The 19,168-nt window shown below is 42.3% G+C and overlaps 1 protein-coding gene across 1 annotated transcript in view; it reads right to left on the bottom strand.

Annotated features, from left to right (window-relative positions):
- The window catches only part of PARD6G (par-6 family cell polarity regulator gamma), a 97,600-nt gene that overhangs the window by 55,184 nt on the left and 23,248 nt on the right, over nucleotides 1–19,168 (bottom strand). Inside the window, exon 2 of the mRNA XM_048508382.1 lies at nucleotides 5,687–5,909. Coding sequence (XP_048364339.1) covers nucleotides 5,687–5,909 — 223 coding nt within the window. The remainder of the gene's footprint in view (nucleotides 1–5,686; nucleotides 5,910–19,168) is intronic.

Here is a 19,168-nt window from a genome sequence, read left to right as displayed (position 1 = left end):
TTTGGCAACATTATAATCAAAAGTCACTCTTCACATGTTGTCTGATTTTTAGCACTTTAAAGAACTATATTACTATGTCTGGAGTTTAACTTCCAGCGCAAACTATAACTGTTTTCTAAGACCACGCAAGTTTCCAGGTCTCTCAGAAACCATTTAGAGAGAGATAGTTACATTATGATGACTCAACTATACCTTCGCATTCATTCGTTCTGTTTAGGTGCCATTAAATTAATCCCATTTCTAATTTGTGTACACAGGCAAGTCATACTAGAATAATTGCAAGGATGCAATCTCTGAACAAGCATGCGGGATAATAAGGTGTTCTTCCACTTTGAAAGAAAGGTACTTCCCTCATCAAAGACTCCTGGATCAGATGGAAAAGTCTCGCCCCATGCCGGATTCACCACCCTCTGCCAATAACGACACTAACTCAAACAGCTCAGATATTTTAAACAATTGCCTTTAGTCAGATGAGATCCCCGAAATTAAGTTAAAAACAAAATCCATGAAGACACACCACCTTTTGAGAGCTTAAAAATTAACTGAAAGACCAATTCTGGAATTACAAGCTTTATTTTTAGTTAATGCCGTCAAAACCCCTTAAGCGTTCTGCTTGGTCCTTTCAACTCTTGGAAATCTCATCTTGATGACAGCCAGCAGAGCCTACTTTGGATCAAGCCCATCAGACTGATCAGTAAAGTTTTTGTTACAGAAATTGCGGATTTCATAAGATATGAAGTTGCCAGATTTTGCTCAGCAAGGCTGACCATGACAAGCACTGGCTCTCCAGTGCCTCAGGCACAGAAAAGTCTAAGACCTCTTCTGAGAACCCTGAGTGAAAAATACCAGGGACTGAACTCGAGACCCTTCCTCAACTTTAATCTACATCAGGAAGCAAAACAAGCCTCTTCTTCAGAAGTTCACTTCTATCTTAAGTCTCCTATACAGGAGTGGAGTGAGGGGGAACTGCGCCCAGGGCATGTGTGCACCCCACATCCCTGCTGTGCCCCTGTCCACCCCTGCCCTGCCCCAGAATGCCCCTGCCACGTCCATGGAACCCCCCTCACCATGCCCCCAAAGGGGCGTTCCCTAGTGCGTTAGCCCCCCCCCCCCCCGGCATTATGCTCCTATATCACTCTCCTAATTTTGCGGTCATAATTTTTCATACAGGACTCCTATTAGAATGGAAAGAATTTCACGTTAAAAGGTTACATTTGAGTTCAAGAGTACCTTATGAATCAGCAAGATTTTAAGGTCCCTATGGGACCTTAATTAATTCTGTAGGGCACGAGAGACAAAGCTGTTCCACTAGGCCAGGGGTAGGGAACCTGCGGCTCTCCAGATGTTCAGGAAGGATCCATTGGATACTCACCGTGAAGGGTCTTTCTACTGTAGGTAAGTGGGGCATCTTTCTACTGTAGGTAAGTGGGCCAATTGGCCATGCTGGTAGGGGCTGATGGGAATTGTAGTTCCTGAACATCTGGAGAGCCGCAGGTTCCCTACCCCTGCACTAGGCTTTTGGTTGAGGAGGCCATCCATTGTCTGCTTATTCCATCTTGCTGATCTCCCAACTACCTGCTACCAATTACCAACAAGCACCCCTACCCCTTCGTTCTCTTTCTTCTGTCCTTCTCCCACTGTCGGACAATGCCATGTTGAGACGAGATATATTATAGGCTGATTGCTGTTGTTTTACTGCTCACCATCCGTAGTTTTAAGTTCAGGTTTTAGTATTATTATTAGTTTATTGTACAATTTTATTGTACCATTTAATGTTTTAAACTTTCGTAAGATGGCCTGAGCTCGGCCTCGGTTGGGATTGGGTGAGGTGTAAATTTAATAAAATAAAAATTGAGAGTCAACTATCCCTTTGTCAGTTGTGTAGGAATGCCAGCCTCCAGGTGAGACCTGGGGATCCACCCAGAATGACACCTCATCTTCAGACTACAGAAATTAAACCCCCTGGAGAAAATGGCTCTATGGCATTTTGCTCCACTGAGGCCCCTGTCCTCCCAGGCTCCATTCCTAAGTCTCCAGGTGTTTCCCAGCCTGGATTCAGCACCTTGACCCCTCCATGCCCTGCTGGTGGCTGGGAGGAACCTGGCAACCTTACAGCATGACTACACTCTGAAAATATCTTCAGGATAAATGGATATTAATTGCTGAGAAACAGTCGTGAGAGGACAAAACTTCAGCTTGTCTGTCAGTATCACACTGAAATGTTCAGAATACGGATATTAGGCCTTTGAAAGGGTTCCTTTAAAAAATGGAAACATCCCCTTACTTCAGCTGAGGGAAAGAAAGTCAGCAACATCAACATTCTGAGTAACTAAACAGCAAGGAGTCAATAAAGGCAAACATTCCCCTGAAACTGGTCATCCACTTCTCTCCTCCAGGCTCCAATTGAAAAGCCTTCAACGCTATTATTAGTGTTTGAAATAGGTTTCTGGAAAAACTAAATTAGGTTGGTAGATGGCTGCCAGAACACATCTGTAACTTGTGTTGTGGTGTTCAGCTCTTTAGTTCCCACCATATATCCCGGCATCCACCAGGCATCCATTTTATACAATCCCATAATGCATCCTAGGCGCCCATAGTAAAGGTCTTGCTTGTTATATTGAAATTGCCTCTTGCTTCTCTGAGAACCCTTCAAGTTAATTCTTTACAGCAGGGACGAGAATGGTAACTCATTTGCTGCTGCTAGTGCAAATGTGTACAATGTTCCCCAGACCAGTCTCCCACTAGTCTGGGCTGAACAGCATGGTGTACTATTTGTACAACCTGCAACCTCCAGAGCAAACACAGAATGATGAGCAAGCATGCTGGAATGGAAGAAGAAGAAGGAGGAGGAGAGTTGGATTTATATCCCACCTTTCTCCCCTATAGGAGACCCAAAGGGGCTTACAAACTCCTTTCCCTTCCCCCCTCACAACAAACACCCTGTGAGGAAGGTGGGGCTGGGAGCACTCAGAAGAACTGAGAGAGAACAGAAGAACCAAGGTCACCAGCTGGCGTGTGTTGGAGTGTACAGGCTAATCTGAATTCCCCAGATAAGCCTCCACAGCTCAGGTGGCACAACGGGGAATCAAACCCTGTTCCTCCAGATTAGAGTACACCTGCTCTTAACCACTACGCCACTGCTGCTCCTTTCTTGGGGGAGTATGACAGTAGACTTCATCCTGCAGTGCTCCAAATACCACCACTGGAAGATGCTGAGTTTCTTGTACTAATCCCAAAGCAGGTATCATTTTATTTATCAAAGCAGTGAGGGAAGGCATCATCAGGGAAGGCATCATCATCACCACTCTGCAGCTAACAGACAACAGTCAAATATAGGGAAAGGGCTCAAACATGCCACTCTATCAGATGAGATTTAAACTTGGTACATTCTGCAGCACTGACTTCTCCACGTGTGGGAAAAATTCTATTCCTACCGCTAAATGCATGGATGATGGCTCAGCAAGCTTAACAGAAAGAATGCTAGCACAGAACACCTTGATGTTGGAGAGGGAGAAGAATATTGGGCCAAGATGGTAATTTAGTCACAGCCTGTTCAGCCAGAATGCCACGTGACAATGGAGGCACATTTCAGAAAAACTCCCATTTTGTTGTTGTGGGTTTTATGGGCTGTGTGGCTGTGGTCTGGTAGATCTTGTTCCTGGCCGTGGTCTGGTAGATCTTGTTCCTACGGCCACACAGCCCGGAAAACCCACAACAACCAGTTGAATCAGGCCGTGAAAGTCTTCAACTAAATTCCCATTTATTACTTCAAAATTCTTGAGGGCTTTGGTCCACATCAAAAACAAAAAAAATCAGCACTGCAAACCAATCACTCAATTACAGCCATTTGCTGACTGTACACACACATCTATCATTTCCCCCCTGGCATCTATAGCTTTTATGCTTGAAGAAAGTTGAACACTGCAGCTGTAAAGTTATAATGACTAATAAGGGAATAGACAAGAGGAATGGAAGAAGAAAATAAACCTATGTTTTCTCCAACAGTCAGATTTAATGTTGGCTATAACTTTCAATGTAATAGTCCATCTTGTCCAAACTTAAAATGAGTTAAAGACATCCATGTGTTTACTTCACATTGTTCCCTTCCACTCCTTTTTTCTTTACACATTTTTGAGTAAAGAAGCCCCACAATGGGAGATCAAAGCTCATTCAGGGCCTGACTTTCCAGAATCACATCCAAGCTAAAATAAGAAATGCAGGGTTTTTTTAACCCCTCATAAACAATTGAATTGGAGAAAGACAAGTGAACTGAAACGAGGACTGGTGTAACAAAATAAGATTCTGATTTTTATGATCCAAGGAGAAAAGGTACTAACTCACTTGCCAGCATATACCAGTATGAGTCACACTTCAGCTGTGAAAAATCAGAGGATGGTGAATATATTATATGATCTGAATTAACTTATATCAAAAAGAGGAATGAACAGACATGGTACAATACTAATTTCTTCCACACAGCAAAGAAGGTTCACACTGACTTTTTTTTTGTTATGCCTACTAAATTCTGCTTGGCTCTGAGAGAGCTAATTCCTATTTGTATTGCTTCACATCTTCTATTCTAGATTAGTTAACTTGGACTGACCATTCTGTTTACACAGATATCGCTCCTCAAACATGTTTTGGAATACAACAATCTGAACTTGCTTTAGCAAACCTGCTTTGGATTGCTAACATGCTTGAAATAACCGAGAGAACAATGCTTGAAATAACCGAGAGAACAAATAATCAGGCAAGTAAACCATGGCTGCAGTATGTATGTATGTATGTATGTATGTATGTATGTATGTATGTATTTATTCATTAATTTATTCATTCATTCATTCCCAACCAGCATAAAGCCTGAAATCATACATAAAATTCATTAAAAAACCTAAAAATAACAATAAATAAAAACAAATCATAAAACCATTTAAAACAATCCAACTAAAAGCCCCAAATTGCAAGACATATCGCTTCTCCCAATCCACTAAAGAGGGAGTAAGGCCCACTGAACTTCATGAGATTTAATAACATATTTAGAATTCCATGAGCAAAGGGAACTGGGTAATGAAGAAATGGCCAAGATAGAGGCTCCAAATTTTGTTCTTTAGTGCAACCAACAAGTACTTGTTAGAACCCATAGAACCCCAGCATCCACTGATTTCAAAAAGTTTCTACATTTCACAACTGCAGAGATTTTTTGAGTATTAGAGGGCTGGAGCTTTGAGCCAACTCTCACGGGGTAGTGATGGTGATGATGTATGGGGAAAATGAGGAAAATATAAACCTCATTGATTCTCATCCTAGCATTCTATAGACTACTGCTATTATTTCCAAGTCCATGTATGCAGATTTCTTAAGCATTTTCCACATACTGAGAGGAATTTTAGAATAAACACAGGGAATGATTGCAACATCTTAAATAATAGTAGCTTGATACCGGCCATGTTAATGAAAGGAAAATGCAAATGATTCTACCCACATGCTATTAAAATATGATTCACGACAGACTTGTGTCTCATTATATATTTATTGCTTTTCTCAATACTAACACCTTACCCACTCCAATTCAACATACTGACCAAAGGCCAAACACAACAGAACTCAACTGACAAGCGGTGCTTTTTAGAACTGGAAGTTGGACAATTGTAAGACTTGAAATGTTCAGGATAATTTTTTGCCTTACCTTGTTTTTGTATAAAAATCCTAAGCAACGGGTTTGCACTTGAGACAGCCTTGAAGAAGTTGTCATCATTATTAATAGGAAGAAGATCCCCATGTATATCTGCATATCCAATCATAACTTCCATGTTAGATATGTGGTGGATGTGAAGAATAAGTTTGTAGAAGTCTTCAAATTTCCCTGGCTTGTAACGATCCAGAGAAAATCTTCGAAATTCTGCACCAAACTGCAATCAAAGAAGGCACATGTGAGCAGATGCCAGTTTATTGTTTAAAAACCTACATTCTCAGGTCTGATGTGTACCCTTTAAAAGACCATTTAATTTTACAGATTACAACCTCATTCTTCCATATGATTTTAAGTTAGCTTTAGAGAATTTTCAGCTGCTAGCTGAACAACCTTTAGACAACACAGACAAACACACACAGAGTGAGTTGGGAAACCCCAAGGCCTGCAAAGAAATCTGACATTTTAATTATGGTAAATAAAAGTGCATTCATCTCATGCTGGGCCCAAAAATGGCTACCATGACGGGTCCCAGTGGGGGAACCTCGGTACATCCACCTGGAGCAGTCCAGACAGGTGTGCCAAGACTTCCTCTCAACCCCCTTCTAGAAGGCTCGCCTGGACTGCTCCAGGCAGGCATGCCAAGGCTTTCCCTCATTCTCGCTCCTTCTGGGCAGGCACGCCAAGGCCCTGCTGGGAATGAGGATGAGGGGAGGATGGGGGTGGGGTAAACTGGATGGCTGGTTCTGCAAGTTTCTTGCAAGTCCTTACTGTTTTTTGTGTTTGTTTAAATTAGCTTGATTATTAACACTGGCTTTCTTAATCAAGCACCACGCACGACTTAAACAACAAGAGCTACTCCCCCACCAAAAGCAGAACTGGCATTGTTACAATTGGCTTGCAGACACAGAATACAAAAAAATCAAATACACTACACTGAACTTTTCAAATTCTTCCCTTTTTACTGGGCCTAAGAAGGTAACAACTGTAGTCCCACTTTCTTGCAAGAACGTATTCTAAAAGAGAAGCTTCATGTTCCCTTTTCCTAACCCGTGGGAGCTTCAGGGTCACCTTCCACAAGGAGTTTCCTTTGGCTGAAGACACTTTGTAGATTTCTTGTGCCTTTGTAAAGGCCTGTTTACAAATGAATCCGTTTGGAAGGACACTTGTTTTTCTCTACCCTGAGGGAGCATAAATGGATGAGTATGGGAAAATAGCTAGAGTTGCCACCTCCAGGTTGAGAAATTCCTGGAGATTTGGGGGGGGGGTAGAGCTTGAGGAGGTCAGGGTTTGGGGAGGGGAGAGACTTCAGTGGGGTATAATGCCTAGGGTTCACCTTCTGAAGTGGTCATTTTCTCCGCAGGAATGGATTTCTGTCATCTGGAAATCACCTGCAATAGCTTCTCGGCCAATCGGCTAAATCAAGAGTGTGTGTAGCAGGAGAGCTCCTGCTATCACTTGGAAGTTGGCAATCCTGGGCACAGCTAAGAGTCACCCATTTTTCAAAAGGCTCTTAAAGGTCCTCGCAGACAATAAACCGCATCTAAGGCCCTGACCATTTTCTTCCTTCTCTTGCCTTCAGTCTACTTGTTTACAAAATCTGTGGAGAAAACAATAATTCTACCTACTCCTCATTTCTACCTTACGTTGTGATCCTTCTCACACAACTTAAGTTATCTCATTAAAATCTGTGGGTAACACTTGAGCCCTTCCCTCCTCCTTGAGGCAGGTCAAAAAATTAAACATGATAAAACTAGAAGAAAGCACAATCCAAGTAATTTAAATTAACAAACCACAAAAAACCCAACTCAAGCATGAAAACCACACAAAATATTTAGTTGACTAAACAGATCTTCATAAAGCAGTCCCCACATTAGAGAAGACGGTAAAATTTTTAAAAGACCAAACCCCCAAGTTAAAAACCTGGGCAAAAAAATAATGTCAAGCACCTTCAATTGAGCAAAATAGGCACCCCACTATGACCAGCAAATTGACAGAGAGTCCAAAAATACCAGTTTTTCTATGACCAGGTCCACATGAAAGAGTTTGGGAGGGCAATTTATAAACCCAATAAAATAAAATAAATAAAATGACAGTATAAAAGCACTCTTTGGGAAAACCAACATTTCATTTATTGTAAAATAGCACAAAACAGCCTGTAGGAAATCTAGAAAAAATTTTTTTTTTGTCTTTTTCCTCTTGTAGATCCTCGAAACTGAACAGGGCAAATTATAAGCACCCTTTGCTCAGGGTAAAAGAGCCCCATGGCGCAAAGTGATAAAATGCAGCACAGCAGTCAAAGCTCTGCTCACAACCCAAGTTCAATCCTGGAGGAAGTCGGTTTCAGGTAGCCAGCTTAAGGCTGACTCAGCCTTTCATCCTACCGAGATTGGTAAAACGAGTATCCAACTTGCTGGGATAAAACGTAGACTGGAGAAAGCAATGGCAAACAACCCTGTAAACATAGTCTGCCTAGTAGACGTGGTGTGATGTTACTCCGTGGGTCAGTAATGACTCAGTTGCTTGTACAGGGGACTACTTTTTCTTTTATTCAGGGTGTAAGTAGGTTTGTTCACAGAAGTTAAGTGACCCATGAATTATGAATGAGTTATCATAACGATGATCAGAGTGACAGAGGTATATTGGTCACAAAGGTTGAAGACCACTAAGCAACTGTTGGTTGGGAGACAATCTGACCATTAATGTAGAATGGGTATCAGTCCAGAGAGCAATTCCTTTTTTGGGGGGAGCAGGGGAGCATTCAGTGCTCTTAATGAATTCAAAAACTGAATTTACTGTGTTTTCCAGGTCCTTTTATGAAACATACTAGTTCAGACGTGCTCTCTTTACTATCATCAACTGTGTTAGAGAACTAGCAAAGGAAGTAATTCTTATTGCACAAAACGACAGTGATGGTGGCACAAAACATTTCCAGACATAAGTAACAAAAGCTCTTAACTAGTATGGAACTCTTCAGGTCCAAAGAAGGGTTCTGTGACACCTAGAAACTTGCATACCATGACACCAATGAAAGTAAGTTTAAAATAATGGCTTAATTTTGAGAGTAAACCTCTGAACAAACTCAGTAGCAACTCCTCCCAAGAAACTACAAAGTCAAGTCATCTAGCAGTGCATCAGGGAGCACATATGGAAATGCACATGGAAGATCAGAGAGGTCTCCCACAGAGCTTGCCCTCAAGACTGGGCAGAACGAAACGTACATGAAATTTTGCAGCTTGAAGCATTTTCACATAAGCTGCAAGCTTTCATTTAGGCCATGCCACAGCCACAAGAAAAGATTCAGCAGGCTGACAGTTGGCCATCCCCTGCCTTTAAGCCATATACTTTTGATCTAACCATTACCAATTGTTTCTCCATTCAAGGAGAGGGCTATTTCCATCCTCCTAATTAAAGGCTGATGGGCAGCATTGTTGCATTTCCCAGCACCAAATGGGACAAACACAGAATCCCTCACAGTGAATATTCATCTCCACAGTTATTTCTAAAAATTTCTTCATTGCCAATTTGAACCTTCCCACCATATAAAGGAGCTAAATGGCTTTAGGAGACAGTATGATTAGTTGCCTATCAGGCAGACTACAGTAAGACACTCGCCAAAACAATCCTTCATTATAGGAATCTAATCTACTTATTAGGGCAGTTGAACAATGAAGTACAGTAATCTACTTTGACCTACTTACCTAATGGAAACATCCCAAAGGACACTGCAAAGCCAAAGCAAAAAGAGAGAGGGCAAAAAAAGGGATTGAAGGTAATTTAGGTTGACAGTCCTAGGAAAAGGGACTAGCAAAACAGAATTACACATGTTTGCTTTTTCAGACAATGGCCCCACTCCTCAGAATATTCCGAACATTAGTTACTGTCTGGTTGATTTGCAAATCCAGGCAACAAAAGTTGGCCAAGACACCAAACAAACCCAATACAACAGGAATTCCTGCCTATTCCCATACTAAATCTAAACCCAAGAGCAATAAAAAGTGTCAAGCCGAATGTTCAGAGACAAACGCTCTGGATAAGTTCAAGAGATGTAAGCAACTTTTAACTGAATGAAGACTGGTTTTTATCAAAAGCCAGGGATCCGCCCACATGAGTCAGAACGGGGGTAAACTTGGGGGTCATAATAGATAGCCCAATGAAAATGTCAACCTCACAGCAGCGAAGACAAACTGTGAATTATTACAAAAGAGACGGAAAACAAAACCACCAATATTATAATGTTGCTGTATAGATGTATGGTGCAACTTCATGCAGCATCTAGGGTGCAGGAAGACTGAGGAATCTGGGACTTTCCAGCTTAGAAAAGTAACAAACAAGGGGACAAATTAGGGGCTTTCTCCCTTTCTAAAACACTAGAACTTGGGGCAATCCAATGAACTCAATGGGGAGTAGATTCAGGATAGACAAAAGGAAATACCTCTTTATTCAACAAATAATTAACATGTGGAATTCAGTACTAGATGATGTAGGCCACACATATTTTTTTGTGTCATCAAGTCTGACTCTGCTTAACTTCCAAGGTCTGACAAAATCAGACTTGCCCAGGGACTTTTTGGGACAGTGTTGGTCACCGGAATAGACAGATAGAATAAGTCCATCTTTGGCTACTAGTTATGATGACTTAAAGTGAAAAATGGCCTTCGCTAGCTTTTGAGAGTCCCTGAAGAGGTGGACTAGGGTTAGGATTTTCACATTTTTTTCCCTCCCTGAATCCTCACAAGGGCCAACATTTTGTTGTCTAGATATCAATATAATTCTGTGGTGGAGTGATCTAAAAATGGAGAGAGGAGCCAGTCAGTGGTTCGCAAATACTTGCCTCTGTGTCACAACTTTGGTATTCCTTGGTGGTCTCCCACCAAAATACTTGCCAGGGTCAACCCTGCTTAGCATCTGAGATCTGCTGAGGTCAGGCTAGCCTGGGCCATCTCAGTCAGGGCCTGTGAGGAACACCTGCTTCTATTCTGACAGCCTATGCTTTCTAAAAGTCTGTTTGAATTGTTAAAATGGTGCTTGTAAACAGCCAGTTGTTAAATTATTTGAATCCCACCACTGCCCCCCCTCCCCATTTTGTATTTTTGTTCTCGGATCTTAATCCTTTTATATACTTGTGAATTTTTTATTCTTAGCTTTATTTTAAAACAACCCAAGACAAATTTCACCAGTTGCTAAGAAACTAATGTTGACATGGTCACAACTAAGGTAGAAAAAGATACTACCAAAGCTGCTGTAGAAAAGGAGAGTTCGGCTCTTCTTAAAAATATACTGATGCCAGATCTTTCAGGATGAGATTTTCAAATTGTTCTCTTCTGGAATTTTTTGAGCAGCAAATAATTTATGTGAACTGTTTCCCCACTGTGAACAGACGGGGGGAGCTAATCTGTCCACCACCCTTGGCTTGACTGAATCTGCACATGGCATGCCAGGGGAACAGAGACTTTGTGCCATTCGCCTTCTGTCTGCTCCAAATGCAAATATCTTGCATTGTTTCAGCTTGCTCCATCACAGCAAACTCTGGTTCAGGAAGCTTAATTCTGATGAGACATTCCTGGTTCTCATTCATTATGACTGGAACAGGAGGAGAAGAACATCACATCACATGCAGAAGAAGGACATTTATGAACGGTGCATACAGTTATCCCTTCCACATCGCTGGGGTAAAGGGTGTAGCATCCCCTGTGATCTGGAAATCTGTATAAATGTTTTTGGCCCTCCCTTCGTACCACAGAATGTCTGATTTTTTTTCTTTTCTTTTAACTTCTTAAAAGAAATTATGCACATTTATGGGTTTAAAAGCTAAAATATGTTGACAGGCAACACTAGACATATATTTTATACATTTCTGAGTTTCTAAAAACTTTTTCTGTATCTGCAAAATTGCCAAAAAAATTCCCTTTTAATTTCTTATGCCAACCTGCCACGTATCAAAACTGCAACGGGGAAAGTTGTGATGTGGAAAGGATAACTGTCCAGCTAGTAAGTTGATCGGTGGCATCGCGAGATTAAGCAGATGTTAAAAACTGAACAGGTACATTTGAAGTTCTCAGATCTGTAACTGAATTAGGAATTGTTCTAGCTCAGGGGTAGGGAACCTGCAGCTCTCCAGATGTTCAGGAACTACAATTCCCATCAGCCCCTACCAGCATGGCCAATTGGCCATGCTGACAGAGGCTGATGGGAATTGTAGTTCCTGAACATCTGGAGAGCCGCAGGTTCCCTACCCCTGTTCTAGCTGATGAACCAGAAGTCTAGGCCAAAAACTGCAGCCGTTTTCATCTTGACAAAATGAGTTCGGGTACGTTTTCCTGGGACATCTCAAAGATGTGGGTTTGACATGGGACTGAACAGTGTTGGGACAGTTATCAGCACTTACAAGGGAGTTATTTTATCTTCTTCCAGCAACTGATGCACAGCAGGTTTGTTTGGAAGGACACCCAGTCAACTGATTTATCAACAAGCAACAAATCTGACAGTTTAAAAAGAAAAGGGGGAAAAAAGATCCCTGTAGAAATTCAGCCTGGCAACACGTCCCTCTGCCAATCAGGAGAGAAGGGGCCCTTTTCTCTAATGCAGGGGTAGGGAACCTGCGGCTCTCCAGATGTTCAGGAACTACAATTCCCATCAGCCTCTGTCAGCCTTATTGGTGGCCATGCTGAAGTGAGAGCTGATGGGAATTATGGTCCCTGAACATCTGAAACACTGGAGATTCTCTAATAAGAAAGAACTCACACCCAGAGGCTCGGGTTTAGGAGTACAAAACAATTCAGCTGTAATGATGAAAATTCAGGAAGTGAAGAGCTCAGTTTGCACAAAGTTTCTTTGGTAATTTGCTTTCAAACGGAAGACAAATTGGGTTACAGTCTTCCATAATATTCTTCTCTGTTTGAAGATTTAATCAACGGGAGCTGACATATAATCATGGTTGAGAAGATTGCCAGGCTAAATTCCTCAGTTAGACACCTCCACCAAGCCGGTTTTGCAATCTGAAAAGCAGAACGTGAGGTCTACCTGCTGTCATGAGTCCAGCTGGTAAAATTAGCCCAGTTAACATGTTACAGCAACACACTGTGTAAAGAGCACGCTACATATGAAATTATATGTTGAACTTAACATGAAAATTACTGAACACACATATAAAGAAAAATCAAGTGTACACAAAATGATACTTTTGTTCACTGTGACTTAACAGGGCTTCTATGTATTTTCATTGCAAGAATGTACAACGGATGAATACAAGACCCCCACACCCCAGCAAGCCAGAAACGGATGGATGCTTCTCCACATTCAGTTCTATCAAGAGCAAACAAGGATTCCCAGACAAATATTTCCTCTGGCTTCTCCCATCACCACCACTTCACTCAATACAAACACTACAGGAAATAGCCCACAGCCTTTAGGATGTCTGCAGAATGTCAGGGTATGGGCAGCTGGTATCATATTGAACCCCTGGCATGCTGTGAAGGTCAAAGAAAAATGGAAGCCTTGCGCATTCCATTTTGGAATCTGTGAGACATTTGATCAACTGTTGGTTGTTAAATTTTCAACTGGGTACTTACCCTTATGGCTTTTTCTGCCCAGAAGGCCATTGGCACAATCCAGTACCAGCTGGCCACATCCAGAGCCCACTGAGGTCCTACAGACAGCACAAAGTCCAAAGCCCTCAACACATCCATGGTATTTTCTCTTGCCCGCCCCTTTTCATTTGTAACATCTAAGCCTGATGAACAGTTCTGGAGAACTCAAAAGCTTGAACACATTGTGTTGTTTTTTGGCCTGAACAAAAAGTATTAGGTGATATTGGGTTAATGATTTTGCTATGGTCCAATACAGCAGCCTCCTTTTTAAAAATATGTTCCATTGTAGCAGAAGGTAGATTATTTGCTATGATAAATATATATTTACCTGAGCTAATATGCCTACTATTAAATCAAGTTAAATGGGCCACATAACTGAATGACAAGATTGGCAATAGCGACACTGAAACTGAGGATGAAGTATAAAACTTAAAATGCTACGAGCTGCACCAACGATACTGCAGAGGTGATACTGCTGAATTACTATAAAGATTTTATCTGCATAATCCTGAACTATTCTTGAAACTACTATTACAACTATTTTAATAATTACAAGACATGGGTTTTATAATTACCATGTTGGCTAAACAATAGAAACATGACTTAATTTGACTCTGTCTTAAACGTATATGCATAGGATTAAATTTCATGGGTCGCTCCCTTACCTCAGAATTACAAAAAGCTGTGATGCAGGACAGAAACTTTCAAAATGTCCAAAGACAGAACAGATACAGCACCATCCTGGAAACTATACCACACAAAAACAGCTGCCCAAACTGACAGTTAAACTACTATTCTAGGAGAAGATTAAATCTCTGAGTGAGGATATGTTTACAGCCTATTCAGCGGTGCTGCTAAAATGCAGGAATTCCCTCTTCACAGAGACCCCTGGGATAAACTCTTTGTTGCTGTCAAGGCATTTTGACTGCCTTGGTCCATTCTATTTATTTTGTTCCAAGGCAACTGGGACCAAACTAGCCTGGGCTATCTAAGTCAGGAAGAGTCAGTGAGCTACTGCTGGGTGACTGGGTGCTGGAGATGACAGAGGATTCCACAGGAGCAAGGAACCACCTGGGTGAACTATGGCCAGGGTCTGTCTCCTGGGGCAGCTCTGACAACTGCATCAGGTTTCAGAGGCTAACAGAAAACAGGTAGTCACAAGCTTGATCACACCAGCCGGGAAGGCTCTCACCTGTGACTGAGGTTTAAATAGTCCCGGAGGAAAGCAGCCCTGTCTATTCCAAGTACTGTTTCTTGGCCTCATCCTGCAAGGAGCTAAATACACAGCAGCAGGCTGGCTTGGTGGCAGGAGCATGGGCTGGAAGGCATTACTCCTTCATAGGTAAGGATGCCAGTCCTCATGGCTCTTTGCCCACCAGAGATTGAAGTAATGGCATGAAGAAAGTAGTGGGGAGAGTAATGTAGCATACACTGTTTTTTGCTGGAAGTGGCCTAGTGCACCCTCAAGTGTCTAACGCCAGCATAGTGTAGTGGTTAAGAGCAGCAGACTCTAATCTGGAGAACCGGGTTTGATTCCCCACTCCTTCACATGAGTTGCTAATTCTTATCTGGTGAACTGGATTTCTTTCTCCACTTCTACACATGATGCCTGCTGGGAGACCTTGGGCAAGTCACAGTTCAGAACTCTCTCAGTTCCACCTATCCCTCCCAAAAGGCGTCTGTTGTGGGGAGAGAAAGGGAAAGAAGAAGAGGAGACTCAAAGGGGCTTACAAACTCCTTTCCCTTTCCCCCTCACAACAAAACTCTGCGAGGTAGGTGGGGCTGAGAAAGCTCCGATGAACTGTGACTAGCCAAAGGTCACCCAGCTGGCGTGTGTTGGAGTGTACAGGCTAATCAGAATTCCCCAGATAAGCCTCAACAGCTTAGGCGGCAGAGTGGGGAATCAAGCCCGGTTCCTCCAGATTAGAGTACACCTGCTCTTAACCACGACACCACTGCTGCTCCTAGAAGTTTGTAAGCTGCCTTAAATCTCCCAACAGGACAGAAAGGTGGAGTATAAATCTAAACTCTTCCTCTTCTATTAAAGGCACCACTTCTAGTTTTTATTAGACAGCACTGTGCCAGCACAGTACCAGCATGCCAGGACACCAGCACACCATTTTTTCCTGGTGTCAGGCTGTGGCCTAGCTATCCTATCCCTAGGGCTGCATCCTCACAGACCTGCCTCCTTAGTTGATCTTGGTAGGTTCAGGAGAACCTGATGAGTTGGAGCTTCTGGATCCAGGCCTGGTCCTACGTGACTGAGTGAGAACTGCCTGGGGCACTGCAAGGTCAACTGCATTTCCTGCGGGGGTGGCTTGAAATACAAGGGATGAGGATCTGAGAGGATTCTGGCAGTCTCCTGAGCCCCCAAGTCTTGTCTTCTTGGCTCCCAGGCTCCTCTGCAGAGGAGGAGGATGTTCCTGCATTCAACCCTGGAGGGGTTCCAACCCTAACGGGTGATACACATCAAACTGCTGCTCTGCATGCTAAGAATCCAAAGTAGTTTCCTGGTAGGTGAATGGAATTATTTTGATCACCATTTTATTAATGTTCTAAACTTCTCTGAATGCCTTTTTGGTCTGTTTGTTTGAAAGGCAAGCTAGATATTTCAAGACAAAATATGTGCAACCTTCTGGCAGTTCCACATTTAAAAATCTTCATTCCTGACCAAAACTATATAGATTTTGAAGCAGTACATTAAAAGCTGCATTTACATTTTATCAGACATAAGGGAGGTGCCATTCATAGGCTTGGATTTCTTGGCTGTCATAGTGGTCCTACCAATTGATATAGTTGTTCTTTACTGGTTTTATATTGCATTGTTTTACTGATGTTTGCCACCCTGAGTCCTACTGGGAAAAGCAGGATATAAATCTAAGAAATAAATAAATATAAAGTTGGCAACAACATCTGCCGGGGCCGTCACTAATCACTTCATTTTTCAGTATGAAGAGGGGCTTAGCACCTTTGTTTGCGCTGTCTGACACAGATGAACAACTTGTCTGCTTCATCAGTAATCTGTTCTGCAGACCTGAAACCATATTTCCTATATTACTGGAAATTCATTCAATTTTAAATCTGCTTCACATGTTAGCTATATTAATTCATTCTTAAAATTTCTGTGCTGCTTTTTCCCAACATGACACAGTAAGCAGTTTGCAAAAATAAGAGACGGACACTTCCCCAAGTAATTTTTCCTACAACTGGCTTCGTCTGGCCATCCGCAAAGGTGCAAGTTGTCATCTCTACATCCACAGGTTACCACAGTCACTCACACTAGGTTAAGATACGCAGCAGAGCGCAAATGACCTTCATTCTGGTCAGTTTCTTCAATATGTAAACTGATCACTGGAATCTTCTTTGACTAAGTTATAACACCTATCATTATTCTATTACAGTGGTGCCAAACCTTTGGCACTCAGTGCTCATGCTGGCAGGGGCGGTAGGGTAACGTCCATAACATCTGTTGCCAAAGGTTTCTGCAGGTTCTCATATATTTATAACAATAGTTTGCAGGAAAAAATCACTTTCTGTTTTCTCACTAGGTTAAGATCTGTAGGCATAAAATGACCATTCTAGTCTGAAGTTTCTTATTATAGCAAACTGATCCACTGGAATCTTGCTTGATGGACACCAACACCTATCATTATTCTATTACAGTGGTGCCAAACCTTTGGCACTCCAATTAGCCATGCTGGCAGGGGCTGATGGGAATTGTAGTCCATAACATCTGGAGTGCCAAAGGTTCACCACCAGGGTTCTATTATATTTGCATAACAATAGTTTTGCAGGAAAAATCACTTTCTGTTTTCATACATATATATGCGCACACACACACACACACACACACAGAGCACTATCTTTAGGAGGGGCATTCTCTTCAGAGAGAGGATGCCTCTTCTACAACATCTGGACTTTTATAAGCCCTTTTATTAAGAATGTTATTAACGGTTAACATAATTAATCTGGGAGGGGCACATTTTAATTAGTAAGTCTACCATGTTAGCAAACTTTGTAACCCTAGAGACATCCATAAACTTCCAAGTCAAGAAACCAACAAGTCCAAATTCTATGCTCAAAATTGCACTTAAAATGCTTTAGATTATTTCTTTGCACCAAAATTACAATATTTTGACAAGGATGGAGTAACAGAGCGAGGAAGAAAAAGGAGGACAGAGGACGACTGTTGGTTTTAGAACAGGGGTCTGCAACCTGTGGCTCTCCAGATGTTCATGGACTACAATTCTCATCAGCCCCTGCCAGCATGACCAATTGACCATGGTGGCAGGGGCTGATGGGTAAAAGTATAATCCATGAACATCGGAGAAACCCATGAGCCTGAACCCTATTTCGAAAGGATAACCAGAATTCTAAGGAACCATTTGAGGTGTGTGTGTGTGGGGGGGGGGGGAGAGAGAAGAACCTCTGTAGAGTGCAGATGTCACTTGGCTGATCAATGTCGAACAGGCTTAGGTTCTAGCTTTGATTTATTTGGCCATTCTCAGTGTTTTCTCCAGTATTAAATTGACAAGAGCTTGGTATCTGCATTTAAAGAAAGCTGGTTTATATTAATAGTAAAGTTCCACAATCTGCGCTAATACACCTCATTGAAATTACGGCCCAGCTACATTGCAAATCTGGCTCTATATCTAGCTCTTCCTCCATGCAGCTCAGAATAGCATTTGCTGAGCTTCTTCCATCCATTTCATCCTCACAATAACTGTATGGGAAAGGGCAGACAGACAGTAACTGACCCACGATCACCCAATGAGCTTATTGGGAGCAGTCAAAGTCTAATGCTCTAGACACTTTATATCACACTGGCTCTCCAGAAGAACACACATTAACTATGCTTTAGCCAGTTCACCAGTGTAGGATGCAAAACACATGCTTGCCATATCAGCAGCAAAAATCATCCCACTCTACTGAGCTCACTCTACTGAGCTCACTCTACTGAGCTCACTCTACTGAGCTCACTATCCACACTCTTTACCCTTTTTTGTGTCCACACAAATAGAAAAGCTATTTTGATACCCCACCAGTCATGGAACCTCCCTTTCCCCTCAATTCATTTCATTTATTAGATTTACAGGCCACCCTGAGACCAGTGTGGTGTAGGGGGTTAAAAGCAGTGGACACTACTCTGGAGAAGCGGGTTTGATTCCTCATTCCTCCACATGAGTGGAAGACTCTTAACTGGTGAACTGGATTTGTTCCCCTGCTCATACACATGAAGTCTGCTGGGTGACCTTGGACTAGTCACAGTTCTTCAGAACTCTCCCAGCCCCACCTACCTCAGAAAGTGCTGTGTGGAGTGGAAGGGAAAGGAGTTTGTAAGCCCCTTTGAGTCTCCTTACAGGAGAGAAAGGGGGGATATAAATCCATATTCTTTTCCTTCTCCATTGGACAAGCTCAGGGCTGCTTACAATAATCAATACGACAAACATAAAATCAACTATTACAAAGAGAAGGGGTAATGAATTAACAATTAAAAAGTAAATTAATAATGAAAGGACAAGACAAGGAAGGAAGGGGAGGGAAGAGGACTCAATGCCAGCCAAGTTGGACACCATTGCAACCCTCAACCATCAGCCTGGTGAAACTGCTCCATCTTATATGCCCTGCAAAACAGTAAAAAGCCCCTTACCAGCCAAGCAGTGTGTAACACTACAGCATGGTAAGTTGCAAAGTGCTACAAAAGGGGCTGAAGAGAGAACTGAGGGAGTGTGTGGAGTGCACTGCCGACCCAACAGTGCAGTAGTAGAGCGTTGGGGCCGTAGCGGACCTGACCTTGCAGTCACTCAGCACCCCCTCCCTCTGTCCCCCCATGGAGTCCCACTGGGTATTGAGACTGTCTGGCTCGATGCAGGCTTAGGGACAAATGCAG

Source organism: Sphaerodactylus townsendi, linkage group LG09 (assembly GCF_021028975.2).
Source record: "Sphaerodactylus townsendi isolate TG3544 linkage group LG09, MPM_Stown_v2.3, whole genome shotgun sequence".
Taxonomy (NCBI): Eukaryota; Metazoa; Chordata; class Lepidosauria; order Squamata; family Sphaerodactylidae; genus Sphaerodactylus; species Sphaerodactylus townsendi.
Note: the sequence above shows the minus strand (reverse complement) of the source record. Positions and strands in the feature narration are given on the sequence as shown.